This window comes from Melospiza georgiana, chromosome 4 (genome assembly GCF_028018845.1).
Source record: "Melospiza georgiana isolate bMelGeo1 chromosome 4, bMelGeo1.pri, whole genome shotgun sequence".
In the NCBI taxonomy this organism is placed as follows: Eukaryota; Metazoa; Chordata; class Aves; order Passeriformes; family Passerellidae; genus Melospiza; species Melospiza georgiana.
Genome location: NC_080433.1, coordinates 59,125,854 through 59,142,709, shown reverse-complemented (window position 1 = coordinate 59,142,709; position 16,856 = coordinate 59,125,854). Strand labels below are relative to the sequence as shown.

General features: G+C 38.1%; 1 protein-coding gene across 1 annotated transcript in view; it reads left to right on the top strand.

Annotated features, from left to right (window-relative positions):
* CADPS2 (calcium dependent secretion activator 2) overlaps positions 1-16,856 on the top strand; it is a 284,280-nt gene that overhangs the window by 54,781 nt on the left and 212,643 nt on the right. The window contains exon 2 of the mRNA XM_058022230.1: positions 3,179-3,292. Within this exon, the coding sequence (XP_057878213.1) occupies positions 3,179-3,292 (114 nt within the window). The remainder of the gene's footprint in view (positions 1-3,178; positions 3,293-16,856) is intronic.

Genomic DNA, 16,856 nt, shown 5'->3' with positions numbered 1-16,856 from the left:
TATGCCACTGAGACTGCGAAATCCAAAGAAGCAATAGAAAGCTGAAGCAGGTTAATGGAAAGCAGCAGAATCAGTGAGGCTTTGCTGTGAACTTTTGGTAGTATTCCCAGTTTAGTTTACATTTGGAGGTACATATAGTAATGTATTTCTTTAATTTTAAATTTCCTGTTTGTAGTTATTCCTACTAAAATTAAAATGTGGAAGCAGAGGCACTGGCAGTGAAGATGAGAGCTGACTGAAAGCCAAGGTCTGATGTGCATGGATCTTGCACAGAGCAGAGGAAAGGCTTGTGCCATTGAAAGGAAGTGCTGCTGTGAAGGATTTGAGCTCCATTATGGGAGCTCATTCCATGTTGACCAACTTCAAAGGTGGCTCAGGCTTTGGCAGGTTGAGCTGCTTGGCAGTATCCAAGAGCTAATGTCCTGTACAAGCACCTGTTTCTCTGCTTTTGCTGCTGCAGCATTCCAAGGCAATTAGTCTTTCTTTTTCTCTCCACATTTCCAAGCTATTACTTTTACTGTTAGCTTTGTTTCATTTTTAAGTGCTTCAAATTGAAGAGTGTTAATGAATTCATTAAAATTTACCAACATAACAAAAGAGATGAGAGAGAATTCACTGTACACTCAATATTCTGACAAGTAAAAACTCCAGAGGAGCTGTATGCTGCAGTAGACTACTATAAATTATTCTGTATCTTGACAGTTAACTGCATTTCTATATATGGCAGTACTTGGGACATGTTAAATAGACTTCAGATCATCCTTAGGACAAGTTGTAGCCTTTCATCTTTTCCATTGGAAATACTATTATTTTTTAGCTTTGCAGGAGAACTGTATTCTGTACATCCAGATTTGCATGAAAATAAAAGTAATTTAAGAAATATACAGTAATCCTAAAATGCCACTCAAACCTTAGAAATTCTTACTACCTAAAGTAGTGAATATGGAAGCCATATATTACATATTTTAAAGGCATTTCAGTTTACTGAACTATGATGGTTAGAAATGAGAAAGTCAGAATTAAATTTATATTTCATTGCCTTATTCATAAGGTTTTGTTTGGTGTGGGGGTAATAGAGAAGCAAATCACCTAAAGAATGAAGTCTGCAAGCATGAAAACACATTTTCATAATTGCCTTGGCAGGAAGCCTACATGCTCTCGTGGCAGAGCTGTGAATATTCCAGGGGATGAAGGAGCCCCTCGCTCTGCAGAGGGGCACTGTCTGGGAGAGTGCTCATCTCTTTTCTAACTCCCCCAAAAGAACATGTGTATGCTGGAAAAAAAACCCTCAAAACATCCATAAATATTTGCATTTCTGGTATCTCAGCTTGTCCAAAGTATTTAGAAAATGAGAGAAGAATAAGAGGAATCAAATCAGTGCAATGAAGTTTGATTTCTGTTAGAAACAGCTATCAAGTCTTTGCAAGGAGTGGATTTTTGGCAGGCAGGTGAATAGGTGTCATTTTGGGTGGATGTGCAGACACAGTATGAATAATTCTCCCATTGATTTTTAATTAGCAGTGGTACAGGATGGGGTGTCAGTGTCAGGCTGCTGCTCTCAGGAGTTCGTCCAGGAAATTTGTCCAACCAACAGCAACTTCTGTTGAAGTTTGCTTGCCTCTACAGGAAGCCTTTTTTTCCATGGGGGTCTCCTGGGGCTTGTTCTGTGTCGTTAATTGTTCTGTTAAATGAGGAACAGAAGTAAAATGTATTTATAACTAGCTTGAATTTTTTTTCAGAGGCATAGTTTTTTGGCTTTGCATCACTACTGCCTACATTGCATTTTTTTTAGAGGATTTCTGGTACCCAGTATATAGATGGCATGTATGCTGTTGTTTCCTGTCAAAATAAAACAGCTTTCAGGTTTGTAATCAATTTGGAGAGTATTGCAGAAAATTGTTAGATTTTCAAACAACCACATCAGTTTGCAGACTTAGCAAACTTCGTGTTGAACGAAAATCTTCCTGTGATAATTAAGAAAATAGAGGTTGTCCACAGTAAGCCCATTATCAGGATAGCAGAGATTTTGCTAATTTGATAACAGTGTTGTAGCTTAATTGACTTAAAAGTGTTGACATAAGAGACCTGAAAGCCTAAGGCCACCATATTTACTGTAGATGCCAAAAAACTCTTCAATAAGAAATTATTATGCCATTGGGGGCAGTCTTATTTGCTCCAGGTTAGCCATTACCTTTCTTCCCTCTGGAAAAATATTCACATTTTCTGGCTATATGTTTATTTGTTTGTTTGTTTTACTTAAGCAAAATACAGGAGGGATGAAAAACCTTTCTGTCGGTTGTGTTCGAAATTTTTGTTGTGTTAAAGTTCAAGAACATGATGTGATATTCAAGCTTCTCACAGATTTGATAAGGAGAAATATCCTATTAAATAATTCAAGAGTGGATAGAAACCTTGGCAAAAGACCTGGATCTCAGATCCCTGGAGAGCTTCTGAACTTTGCTTTTTCCCTTAAAATTAAACTTTGATAAAAATGGGTTGATTGCAAGGTTTAATTGTGTAATGTGCTCTTCTAGGAGTTTGTTTTCAAAATGTACTCAGCTTTGGTATGAAGTCCCCCAAGTGTTATTGGGTGTCAATCTTGGAGCCATTGTCTGCTCTTCCCGAAGATCCAGTTGTCTCATGTCATCGTAATGTTGTAGCATCAGTGGCTGGAACTCCATTTTCTTCACAGTGCACATGCTTGTTGAAGCACTCCAATGGTAGTGCTTAGTTTACTCCAAGAAATGGAGGCATTTCATTTGTTTTTTTTCAGTTGCTGGAAGGCTGAAAAGAAAATTATGTATTTGAAGACAAGCTAAGAGCTGTTTTATTAGCTGCTGCTGCTACCATGGAGAAGATCACCCATTATATTCAGCATGTGCATATGAAATACTGCACAGAAGTATCCGTGCAGACCTACCTCTGGCATCCCAGGGACACCAGGGGAAGAGCAGAAGTTTCCTTGCATGCTGCCTGTGTGCATGCCTGGCTGCCACAGCGTGGCTTGTCCAGCTGGGACTCCAGAGAGCTCCACCCTCCAGGGAGCCAGGTGGCCAGGGAGCCCCTGTTCTCTTTTCCTGTTCACAAGTTCCAAGTGTGTGTGCAATGCTGTGTATTTTTACATGGAGACTAACTGAATTTATTTTGTTCTCTCCCCTCTCTTGTTTTTCTTGCACAGCTCAACAAGCAGCAGCTGCAGGTACTGAAGGAGCGTTTCCAGGCCTTTTTGAACGGGGAGACACAAATCGTAGCAGATGAAGCATTTTGCAATGCTGTGAGGAGTTACTACGAGGTGAGCTGTGTGCTTTGTGCTCTCTGTTATGTTCATAGTATGCCTTTTAATGCAAGTATGAGGAAAGTAATTTTAAGTTTCAAAGGCTGTGAACTTCCAAACCTTCTAGAAACTATTTCCTCCTAAACCAGCTTTGCTGTTTTAAAAGTTAAAATCTACTGCCTGAGCACAGGAGAGAAACTGAACTGGAAAATATCCACCCTTTTTTAAGAAGGGGAAAAAAATTTATAAGAGAAGATAAAATGAAAAACCCCTGGTGCTAAAAATCTTCCTGGCAGCACTTGATACAGCTAGGCACTGCTATCTTTATCTCCATATGTCCAAGGTAGCTCTTTTAATCAGCACTTGGTAAGTTACCATCCTGAGAAATATGTCTTCAGATTTTTAGTTGCCGTGCAGAAGGTTTTGGTGAAGACCTGCCTGTTGCCTTCCAAAAGAACAGAAGGTTTCCATGCAGACAGGGCAGCTCTCACAATCTGCTGTGACCTCCCAGGCATGCTCAGTGCCTGCAGCCCCAGTGCAGATCTGTAGGTGAAGCATTAATTGCCTAAGGGACAGGGCCAGTTCCAAACTAGAGGACAGTTCCCTGTCCATCAGCAGCATAGAGCCAGTGAATTTACTTGTTACTCTTAGTAAATGTTGCTGTGTTTTCATTTTGCTTCGTCTAACTTCTGTTCTTTTTTGATTCATTGACCTGCTCAATGAATCAAAAAGGCTGGATGTTAAACTTCTATGCCTTTTGAGAGATCTTCCCTCATATTTCAGCCCACCACTTTTTTTTTTTTTTTTTTTTTCAAAATTTAGCTTTATTTTTGGTATATTATTTGTTCGTTTTTCCTGTCAGCTATTCTTTGCTGGTGAATAACTTTTTCCTCAAGCAGAAAAAGATGTGATGTATGTCCTGGATTGATTTTATCTACAATAAATTATATTGCACAAGAAAAAAGAGAAGGATGGCAAATGGTTTTCCTTTTGTGCTGACATCATGGACTCGGTGTGTAGAAATAGAAATTTGTATAGAAACCATAAAACTCAGTGTGCCTTCTCCCATATTATGGCCTGATTGGTGCTGTGGCATTTGAAATTAAGGAATTCTCACAAAAAGACTTGTGAAAAGATGAGGATATGTCTGCATGTGAAACTAGAATTTTTAGGTACTATTTTAGGTGTGTAATAACATGACAGAAGTGGTTAGAAAGTAATACATTTTTCTGTATAGCCAGTGAAGGATTTAAGGCTGGGAGGAAGGACAGTTTGGAAGATGGTGCAGGGCAAGGCTGAGCTAGTCAGTGGCCCAGCAATAGGTTTCAGAGTAGGGGGATGTCTCAAGACACTGAACAGAGGTTAGAAGTGAAAAGGACTTAAAGGTTCATTCTTTAGCACACTGTGTAAAACCTTGATGTGTTAGAGAAAGCAGTTTGCTCTTAGGAAAGGATGTGATAGTGAATAAAAATTATTTGAAAATAAATGTCTAAACAGTAACTGTTCTGTTAAGATTTACTTCATGCCTTTTTTAATGAAATTTTTTAAACATGTGGAGAACTGTTATTTAGCATATCTGCTCTTGCAGTGAAAGGCTGTGCATAATAATCTAAGATAGCCTTGTAAAATGAATGGCTCAGATTTTCCAGCTATTTTCAGACATTCACCATTTTGAATTGTGTTTTGAGTGTCCAGTTTCAAACAGAGAATTCCAAAGCATTACTGTCAAGGATGTAATGACACCAAAGGCTTCAACTATGTTAGTATACCATCATCTGATATACCAGCTGTAATTTCAGTCTTTTTTTTTGTTTATCCCAGCCTCCCAATTCCATTTTGCATTCTTTCCACAGACTTCCTTTCAGACTTGCACAACCCTTTCCAGTTGTGCAATTGGAGTCAGCATTTGCTAGTGATTTTTAATTTCTTTTCAGGGTTGTAGTAGATAGTTACCAGTAGATTTTATGACCAGTGCAGTGGTGGAATCCAGCTGGAGACTTAGTTCAAGTTACTGCTCCTCTTTAATGCATTTTAATCAAATTTTATGGATCCGATCACATAGTTTCATATTTACTTGTATGTATCTCTTGCGCCTTTTTCCTTATCGTTGCTACCCATTGGTTGAAAATATTAGTTTCTATTATTTCTTTGTGTGCTCTATTGATGCTGGGCTTTGGTGCTTTCTCCTCTCCATGTCTACCACATATGGTCCATCACATCTTCCATGTGGTGTTTGTCAGTACTGTGAATTATGGGCATCTTCCTTGTTTATGGCATATGGCATCTTACAAACTTCTGTGTTAATTTCCTTATACTTCAGTTGCTCACCTACAGTTTAATTTTACCTGATAAGGCAGGAAAGAAATATGTGGTCTGCCCAGTAATTATTTTATTCTGAAAATTATTAACTTGCCTTTAATCCTATGCAGTAGGCATGGTTTGAGAGTTATTGTAATATTGTTTGCAAATCCAGAGTATATTCATTACTGTAGTTGATTTTCTGCTTTAAGTTTGAATGTGAAAGAGAGGGTCTGCTTTGGGGATGTGACATAAATTCTGTATCAGTAGTTGCAGGTGTTTTCACTCTAATCTGTCATTAATGAGTTTGTTCAGACTGTGTCCTGTTAAGAATCTTAAGAAAAAGCTCCAAGGATTTAGGAACTGATTATTGCTAAGTCTTTGATTTACTTTTTTATAAATATTTGCAGAAAGAGCAATTTGTTTGCTAAATAAAGAAATATGAATTTCAGCATTAATTTCACTGGCTCTAAGTTCTGCTCCTGTGTTAGAACACTTGGGAAGTTTACACCAGTCAAGTTTTTTGCCTTATTTCCTCCACTATGTCTTTTCCAATGCTGCTGTTGTTTTTAGGATTATGTATGAATAATCTGGCATCAGTTTTCATTTATCATAAAAAATTAGTAGAAAAAAAAAATCATATTCATAGGAAAAGTTTCATAAATTCTTCTTTAACTCTCCTGAAAAGGTGATTTTCATATTCTGTGTAATGTCCCTCTAGAATCCCACCATATTTTCTGAGAGTCTCACTGAAATTTAGCATGTTTCTTTTTTGTATACATTAAAGTATGGTTATGTTGTTTTTCTCTTCAGTCTCACTTTAGAGAAGGTATGGAAATGTTTACTCTTTCTGAAATACTTCTCTCAGAATTAACATAGGATTTTATTTTTCTGTGTGTGGAAAATTCCATTACAGAAAGACATTGAGCCAGATTCTAATCAGTAGAACATCAGATGCTAGTGCTGCTTTTCAGATAAAGAGAAAAATTCAATCATATGGCAATTTTTTATGAGTAATTATATTGGACACACTGCTAAGTATAAAATTAAGTGAGAAAGTGACTTAGGAAATGAAATCCTTTTTTTGCTTAATTCAACCCTGTATTTTAAAAACTTGTTTATGAAATAGTAGATAATCTTCCATTCATCAATTCTTGCGTGCTCTTGCACTGAGGTTGGAAAATGCTGCTGGGCAGAGCCTTGGGAGGTTTATTCACCACCTGTAATATACTTACCTCCAATAGGGATTTATATACCTTGGGCTAAACTCACAGTGCTAATCCTTTATTCTTGAATGTATGCAGTCTTAGATATCAGTAAAATGGGTGCAAAGAACTGTAATGAATATTTGAAATACTGTGAAAACGTTTTCAATATTGTAATGATTGCAAGTTCTCAGGTTTCCAACACTGCCTAAAGAAGTACTCCATACTGGTGTTTTTCCTGTTTTTCTTGCTGTTCCATTTTAAATATGTGGTTCTAAGCCATGATTACTTCATGCTGCTTAAATCTGAATGTTAAATGCAGGATCTGTAACGCTTAGTACTGTGGGGTGTTTGAGAATTTAAAATCAGAGTTTGTTTGACTGTACCAATTTGCCTGTGATACAAAGATCATATTTAACATACTTTCTGCTTAAATTGAGGGGATTTGTGTACAGAAACCTAGGTGTTAGTTTGGCATTACCAGGCTGCCAAAAATGAACTGAAAGTAGAAAACAAATTAAATAAAAAATAAGAAAAATAAGAGGACCCATATCATAGAATCATAGAATGATTTGAGTGGGAAGGAACTCTAGAGATCACCTATTCCAATCTGCCTGCCACAGATTTTTCAGTAGATCAGTTGCTCAAAGTCCCATCTGACTGACTTTGAGGGCTTCCAGCAATGGGGCATCTAAAAATTCTCTGGACAATATGTCCTTGTATTTAACCACCCTTATTATAAAAATTTCATCCTTACATCCAACCCAAATCTACCCTTAACAGCTTTCTAAGTGGTAAAAGAAAGCCTTTTCCTTCCTTCATACCAGTGTGCATAGGTGGCACCTTGCATCGTCTGCAGGCAGTGAGCCAAGTGTCCTGCAATTACCAAGCTCCTTTGGTACCAAATCCTGAACTGCTAATGCAAGTCCTTGCACTTATCCTTAGAAAAGGTTGAATTGTGTTCATGAGAGCTTTTTTATATGAAGACCTTTAATGATTTGTTACTCTGTAGAAAAAGTTGAGGCATTTCTGTAGAGAAAGGAGTGACACAATGCTATTTCTACCTGTGATTATGGAAAACTTGATCTGAAAATTTTTTGCATGGATGTGAGGGCAGAAGGATCTCACTGATGAAATGACAAAAAGGTACTAGCTTTCTGGACTAAGTGGTGCTTTGGTTGCTTTTACAATTTTATTTTTACTGTCAACTATTTTAGGCACACCATTTTTATTCATGGAAACAAAAGGCATAGTTGATCGTGATGAATGTTTCAGAGATGAAGATGACACCTAAAGGAAACAGAAAGCATTCATTAGAATCAAAACATAGTACACACAAAATAAATAGTAATTAAATGTTGGAACATTCAGTTTTATATTATTGAGATAAAAGAATGGAATCAATAGATTAACCATTTATTTAAATACATAAAGCTAATAAGTGTAGAAGATAAAAGGTTCAGAGTGAAAATTCACTGGTGTCTGCTTTCATGTTTTTAAAAAGTCATAATTGGCATGCACATGTATTTAAGGATATGGGCTTTTTGCTCTGTTCAGGTTCTCTTCAAAAATCTGAGTACTACACCAGCATGGGATTTATGGTTTGTACAGTCTCATTTGGAGAAGCTGTTTCAAAAGGATATTTTTTTATATTAACTTTAGGATAATCTTGTAGTTTGCCTCGTGAGGATGTCTTTCAACACATTTGTAGTTGCAGCCTATTAGCACTGCCACAATTTCCTTCCAGTTGCTTGAAAACATGGTCAGACTTGAGGTCAGTGTAATAGTCTTTGGGTTCTGTTATTTTTGCTGTTAGAACTGGTGTAGGCCAGTTCTTTGAAAAGCTTCTTAGAAATTTTAGGGCATCCCCAGGAAAGATGCATAACACAGGTTTATGTAGGTCATCCTCTTTGCTAAAGAAGCTCTAATGCATTCAGTGTTTTGGATCACCAACCACAATTTGGCATGTAATGGAGATTGTCTCACTGTTAGCAGTCTAATTATTTTCCTTAAAGAAGTGAGAGGGAGATAAGATACAACAAATTAAAACGTGCTTTGCATGATCTGGACCCCTTCACCCTAAGGAGAGACCTGACAGAGTGGAACTGCAGGGTTTGTGATGTGCAGCTTTCTCTTGAGAGTGCTGTTGTGTTGCTGCTGCATGGGAAGTAAATCAGTGCTGAAATCCACAAAGTCCCTTGCTTCACGCATAGCTAAGTGTAACTATTCTTTGTGTTTCCAGACTGGAACTCCCCTTTTCACTCTCACCTGTGTGGTGTCAGAGAGGCTGTACACCTGCACAGAAACACACAGCTACCATCGACACTGTGCTTGTCCAGTCTCTCTGCACACTGATACCATTGTGGATGATCACTGTTCCTTTGAGGGTGCCGTAAGGTTTCCATATTAGCATGGTTGTAAAAGACCTGTATTTCAAACTTTTATGTTAGGTAGGTGGTTGATGGATAGAGTTTAGTGCATTACTTATACCAGTCCTTTGATTTGGATGTGCTGATAGGAAGACAGAAAGGAATGGATGTAGATTAAAAATTTTTCCAGTAATGGTATCAGTTTTTGTTGGTTTGGTGGCTGTTGTTGTCCCAGGCAAAGAAGGATGCCTTGTAGGTCTGACACTAAACTGCAGAGGCAATTAGTGTTTGGTAGTGAGGTATGTCTACTGTAGTAAGCATTATGTGATGTTAGCTACTTGTTTATTAGATAAATTCTGAATGTCTATTAATCTGAACAAACCAATTAGAAAACCAGCAATGGCCCACACTGTTACACAACAGTGAATTTGGTCTGCTTTGCTTAATTGTTTTTTTCCCTAATCTCAGTTCTGTTTTACTCAGTCTCAGAGGAAAATAAAACTTATCTGAACCTTGGTTTTGCAATTAACAGCATGTTGCACTGAGACATACACTATGCATGTTTTTGTTGATGCTGTCTTCTGGGCAGCTAAAAGCAGTGGGGATTTTTTCAGCTAGCCTGATACTGGCAAAAAATGTAACAGTTTCACATCCCATCTGCCAAAATCTTGCAGGAGATACTAACATTTTATTCTGTGGGGTTTTTTTAAATTTGAAAATTATTATGTGGAAGAATTTTTCTTTCATTTCATCATGAAAGGGTGATAACTCTTGATATTTTTAAGTTATCCTTCCTACGACCTTTTCCAGGTCTCAGCACAGAGCCCGTAAAGGCCTCTGGATGTGGAAATAATATCACAAAATATTTCATTGGAGTTATGTTAATGCCAATGAATTTTCTTTTGTGGCTTTTTATCGTGATATCTGTGTGTCATGATTCCATTCAACAGTATCTCAGGGAATCTCCAAGTCACTGTGGAACAACAGGAAACTTTTTTTCTCCATTTAGCAGTTAAACAGAAATTCAGCCATGACTGAATTTCTGTCTCTCTCTGTGACCAGAGAGAGGTGTGTAGTTTCACCTTTATAGTACACTTGAAGTATCTCAATACAATTGAAAATTCTTATAAGATGCTTATGTAAGCCAAAGTTAGTCCAAGCAGGGTCTCTCTGTGTCATGACTCTTTAGGTTCTAGAATTTTCTCGTGTAATTTCTTTAGGCTTCAAGTTTTGATTAGCAATCCACTGCACAAAATTGCTATATTCATCTAATCAGTCATTTCACTGAATTGCAAAAAACTACTGTCTGATTGATTTCTCAAGCTTAAACACACACACAAAAAAAAAAACCAAAAAAACAAAACCCTCACAAAAAACCCCCAATCCAAACCAAACCAAACCAATCAACCAACCAAACACCCAAAACACAACCCATTCAACAAACAAGCAGTAAAGGAGAAAATCTCTTGTTTTCCTGCACCATCAGACTGAATTTTCAGGACTGGTATTTACTCTGTATATTGTTTTTTGCTTGCTCTTGGATTTCTAGATGGTGGGATAAATGGTTTTTTTGCATGTCTTAATCGAACCTCTCTGTCACTATTTTACTTTGTGTTAGAAAGCTTTTCCCATCAAATCCTTATAGCTGTGTGACTTTGCAAAATCTTTTAAACATAAAAGTAATATCTTGCAAAAGTGCTGTTAATGGTGAATTCTTAATCTCTATGTAAACCAAGCTAGAGAAGGCATGGAAGTAAGGGATAAAAAAAGTCAGCAAATGTATGGCTGAAATCCAGAAATCAGTACATGAGAAGTGAGGCTTCAAATTCTCACTGATCACTCTCAACTCCATTTCAGATCTGTTCTGATACTAATTTCAAAAGCCAAAAACAAATTCTTATATCCTGAGAAATGTAAAGGCAGAACACAGACAGTGATGATGTAAATATTTTCTGAATGATTTTTTTTCAAGTATTGCTTGATTTACATTTCCCACAATGGGGTATTCCTGAAAAGCTACATTGAAAAACAAGATTCTTCTCAAGCTTTTATTTCCTTAAGTTTTAGAGATGCTTTTTCTATTTCATGTTACCTTAAAAAAGCTGTCCTCATTGAGCAAGCAAGAGGTTTCTTCAAAGTTAAATGCAGGCATAAAGTTTCTATCCACCCAAGATTCTCAACAAGAAACAACATTATCTTAAACAGAGCATGCTAGAAGAAACAGATTACTGAGTCTGTTCCAGTTACTGAATGCCTTCTTCAGGCATTGCTAGTGAACAGTAACTACCTCATTAAGGAAACTTTCTTTCCACTCGGCCTTGCCATTAAACCATTTCTCCTAATTTCCTCATTCAGATTTTCCTATTAACTTAAAGTCATTGCATTAATTTAAGGTCATTGCTTAGCTTGCTTTGTTTTTAATGTGAAGTGTACAATCCCTTCTTTTACTGAATTATCATTTTATATAAATGTGTCTGTCTTATGCCTCCTTAGCAAAACAAAAATACTGAGCAAATTACATAATCTGTGGTATATCATTTTATATCAGGCGTTTATTATGGTCCCTCTTTGGACCTTTCTTATTTCTCTGGGTTGCAAACACAGCCCCAAATCCTGGTGTGGTTCTGATACTTTGTACTGCTTTATATTTTACTCTGCAATTCCTCTCACCCAGGTAGTGATGGTCCTTACAGAAGTGGGTGATCAGAAGGGATTCAGATTTTAAGAATAATGTAAAGGAAGAAGAATATGTCTGCAGGTGAGCACGTGTTTAGGGCAGCTGGTCCCTGAGCTACCCTGTCTGTACCTCAGCTTGTCAGAGCTGGCTGCTGTCTGTGTGCTTGCCAGCATGTGGTCACAAAGATGTGCTCCAGCATCCAGAGCAGAGCCCCACACAGCCTGCCTGCTTGCACAATTGCAGTGATTGGCAAGATTATTAAAGACCATGCTGCTGGTTGTTTGGTTGGGTTTTTTTTCCCCTTATGAAATAGTCAAAAGATGCAGTTCTGCATCTGTACTTAGATCCATATGGTCCTAGATGTGCACATGACTTGATTTCTCTGGACGTCTCTGTGCTTCCTGATACCTGAAGAACTGATGCCAGAGTAACTGTGAAGATGCTCACCGTGCTACTGGCACAGCACTGCCCAGCCAGAAAGCTGCAACTGGGTGCTTGGAACTTAGGAGCATCACTTTACTTTCAGCCTTTCCCCTCAGCTTGAATGCCAGCATGCTGGTTGGCAACCAGAATGAGAAAATGAATAATCTCCTGGGGATGAGACCTTGATATTTTTGTTTTATTTAAGTTTTCTGTTCTTGGTGTACTTTTCGTTAACAAGGAAGGTTTTCCTTTGAGAGCAGCGGGCATCCTTTGTTTCCATGTGTTTGTTTCTCTGTAATTTTCTGTGATAAATATGCTTCATGAATAATATGTTGTTCTGCTCCTTGGATGTGGGTACTCCTGCAGCAGAGCCTTCCAAGTCTAAGAAGTATGTTAATCAGAGATGAATTTTCAATTTCAAGGAAATCCAAACTTTTCTCAAATCTTTATCCCTGATCAGCATAAGATTAGTCACAAACACTTATCTCCCTTTTTTGAGTCTATTCACTTGCAAGTCTTCTGTAATCTTTCTTTGAACGTGAACAATAAAAAGAGTACACCTTTGTCAGTTTATCTATTAAATTACTGCTTGTTTATTTCTTTTTCTTTTGGTTTATTTATTCTCCTTGGTTTGTTTATGTCCAGACAATCTGGAATGCTGTGGTAGAAATCTGGACAAATTACAGGAGTCAGTATCCAAATACTGCCCCTTCACAATTTTGCTGGTTGTCTCTGAATGCAAGTCAGTTTTTAATGCTTTTGAGAGTGTTTCCTCTATAAGTAGTTAAATTACATGGTTGCAAAAGGAAACAAAGCAGATCTGTACTGATTTTTGCAGTGTTGTAATGAGCTGTGACACATGCAGTGTAATCAGTAGTACTGAAATGCCCACTGAAACCTCTTTGGCTTTACTCTCTTGTCATCTCTTGTACCTTCCTCCAGGGCAGTAGTGCAGAAGTCTTTTATTTGAGATAAAACTGCCGATTAGAAAATATTCTTAATTTTTGCCTTCAGGTAAGTAATTTTGTAATTTTAAAGTTGAATCTTTCATCATGGAAAGCAAGTTACCTTTTTTTTTCTTGGATTTTGATCATTTTTAGCTCAATAAAACTTAGCAGAAAGCTATGAAAAAAACCCCAAAGCAAAACAGCCAAATCATTTAAAAAAACTTGATTTAAAAAAAGGCAATGAGCAAGTTTCCCAAACTTAGTAACATTCAAGCGGCAATATTGTGTCAGATCAGAATTCAAGATACTCAGAATCCTTTGTCAGATAGTGCCAAATCAAAGGAGATTCCTGATGAAAAACTACCAGGTCAGGGGAGGCTCATGCAAGGATTTCCAGGAAAGTCTTCTTCAATTCTAGTCACCAGGGCTCAGGGAGATGATCTGCCTGTCCACATTTCCATCACTGTTAACAGCATAAAGCAATTAACCAGGTCTCCAGTTTTGTCTTTCAACAGCAGGAGGAGCTTGTGTTTGTATTCCTTGCAGGCACTTCTGTGTCTGAAAAATGAGCCTTGCATCAGTTGTTAAAATGTTACCATTTCTCAGAAGTTTGGTTTTGGGAAGACATATGGGTGATGTTTTAGAAGTCCTGTTGTCTTATCTCCCTCCACAATCAATTCCTCCCATGTAGTAAAGGTGGTTTTAGTTGCTGTGTGACCATTCTTTCTATGCTTGTGTTTGGAGGGAATAATAGACTTACAGAAGTAATCTTAAAATACAGACATTTCTTCTGACAGTGGCATACTGTCCTAAAAATTTTACAGATGTTCATTTGTGGAAAGACAAGTAAGCTGGTCGTTGGGACTCCAGTAACTGATATAAGTTGTGTAACTGGAGAAAAAAGTTCTTTTGAAACACCAATTCTGACCTGAGACTTACAGCAGTAATCAGTGATTAATTGTAAATGATCTCTGTTGCCTGATTCCAGCTCTCAGCCTTCTGACTGTGCTTCAGATATGCTGCAAATACAATTGAGAAAATGAAACAAGGGAACAAAATTCCATTTATCTTCTTCTGTTTCACTGCATGCTTTGAGCTGATGAGTCTTCTGTGCCTTAATTCTGGCAAGGGGCTCAGAGGGGAAGAAGAAGGAGTGTGTCTCAAAGTGTGCTGGGAATCCACAGCCTCACCATGGCAGTGCAGCTCACTGTGATGCTTTTAGCTCTTTTTCCCTCTTGAGCACAACCATCAAGGCTCACTGGGAAGTAAGCTAAGGCTTTCATCCTTCCACATGAAAGAGATTTACCACTTTTCTAATCCAACTAGCAGTGAGTACTGCTTCAGAAAGTCAATTTCTGCTGATGGTGAACTGATCAGAAAGGAAGAGGTAAAATGTCCTTCTTCCCTACTTGGGTTCTCCTGATGCAGCCATTATGCAACTCTAAAGTATCCTTATAGTTCATTGTGTTCAGCACTGGTGTTGAATTTCAAAGCTAAGATTGAAAGGAAGGATAGATCCAAGACCACACCAATAACAGGCCCTGAAGAGAAGATGAACGAAAGACCAAGAGAAATGAAAGACCATAACCCTCATGTGAGTAGCAAGTTTCTCACTGTTTGAGGAGTGAGCTTTAAACATACAGGACTCATGGAAGTGGCCATGGACCCAGATATGTATGGATGCCAAAGTCCTTTTTTTGGACACCTCTGAAACAAAAGTTGAGATGTCACCCCATGATCTACTTGAAAAGTATTCTCCTGGAAATATGCCTTGTTTATGATACTGAGCAAGGAAGCTCTTCTATGTAGGGGGATACAATATAAGAAAATAAAGGTAGTATAGAAAGTAATCTTACCCCATTAAGGAGTTGCAGCTGAGCCAATTATTAGAGATTGGGAACAGGCCTGACTTTAACAGGGCACAGCTGTAGCCAATAATGAGAGTGTTATAAAAGAGTGGGTTGGTTTGCTGAGGGGAGCTGGAGTCAGTTGGCTGCTGTGAGGACAAGGAAGAGTCAGTGCCTAGAGGAGCTGCCTACAAGAAACATCAAGGAGGTGTGAAACTCCAGCAATATGGAACCTTTGCTGTATAATGACAACAGAACTCTTGCACTCTCATGGCAGCACTTCTACATTTGGTAATGAACCCAAATGGAGTATGCAGCTTTTGTTTCCTTGGCAGTTTTACAGAGATGGGTCTGAGAGCTGCAGGTGGGCTGCATTCCTCCCATGTGCCAGCCTGATCATCATGACCCAGCAGGTGTGCAGGTTGCATCTGACTGCATTCTGTAGGCCCATGGGGACTGAGTTGTCTGCCAGAATTATAAGACAGTTTGATGATGAAGAGGTCAGACTTCTATAACCAAAAATGGCAGCAAGAAAAGAAAAATTTATATGTGAGAGATTCTATAACTATTTTAAGACTGCCTGTGGAACAAAGATAAGGCCTCCTTGAACAGGAGTCACTGAGAAATTTCCCAGCAGTTGGAGGGGAAGATAATTTAACTTGTGAAATGCAGATTTCTGTTCTGCCATTAACTCTGAGAATAACTGTGTGTATGCTATGAATGGAAAGGGGAGTTTTAAACAAGTTTTTGTCTTTGCACAGGCCTCTGGCAGTAGACAATAAGTACTGAGGCAGCCAGCACCCCAAAACCCCCTCTTGTTGCAAGTTCTTAATAATGGTGAATTAGCTCTAATACAAAATGAATTATTCATTTGATACACAAATTTAACAGACATAAGACTTTAACAGATGACTTACTGCACAGGACAAACACACACTGCTAGTAGACAAACAATACCGCATGATTGAGGTACTTGTATTACAGCTAGCAAAGAATGTGTACAGATTAGGATTCTGTGTATCTTACCATCCACTTGCTGATGGGAGATACAGATGATCCTTCCTCTCAGTTTTCAGATAAGTATCCGGGAACGTGCATCCAAACTTTGTGGGAAAAGCCCTGCACATTTCCAGGGAGTGTATGGGAGGGTTCTGTCTCTGATAATTTGTGTAGCTTTTATATTGTAAAGCAGTGACTTTCAGTCAATGATATTTAAATTTTCTTTCTGTCTACATCTGCTCTCCAGACCAAGCTATTTATTCTCACCTGGGGGTCCCAGAGATAAGCCCCTGTCAGGTTATCTCATCCAAATACAACAGCTGAATATGTCGGTAGAGAAGGGAAGGGAGGAGGAACATCCTGCCACAGTGCATCACTACAGAATCACATTGATCACTATGGTGTCTTCAGGCTTAGCATTGTTTTATGGCTCTTGATCTGAATATGCAGAGTAATTTCTCCTGACTTAAGTATGAAGACTTGCAGGGGCAAGTAGATTTCACAGTAATTATTTCTTTAAACCTGAATTTGTCTACTGAAAGGAAAGGTGCGTCTGTCTTTTCCCAAAGTGACATAGGAGGCAAATGCTGCTTCTAAAATGTTCATGTTTAATCATAACAAAGTTGAATAAGTTATCCTGAAGGACTGAAAAAATTGGTAGGTAAATAGCATGTGGTGCAGGGACTAGAATAACTGAACTAGTCAAGGAATGAGACTGAGAATTTTTTTTAGAAGTAGGTAAGCCCTGTGTGTGTCTGTGAACCCAGACCTCATTCTTTGAAAAAATAATAGTGAACACAGGTGGCAGGGGAGTTTG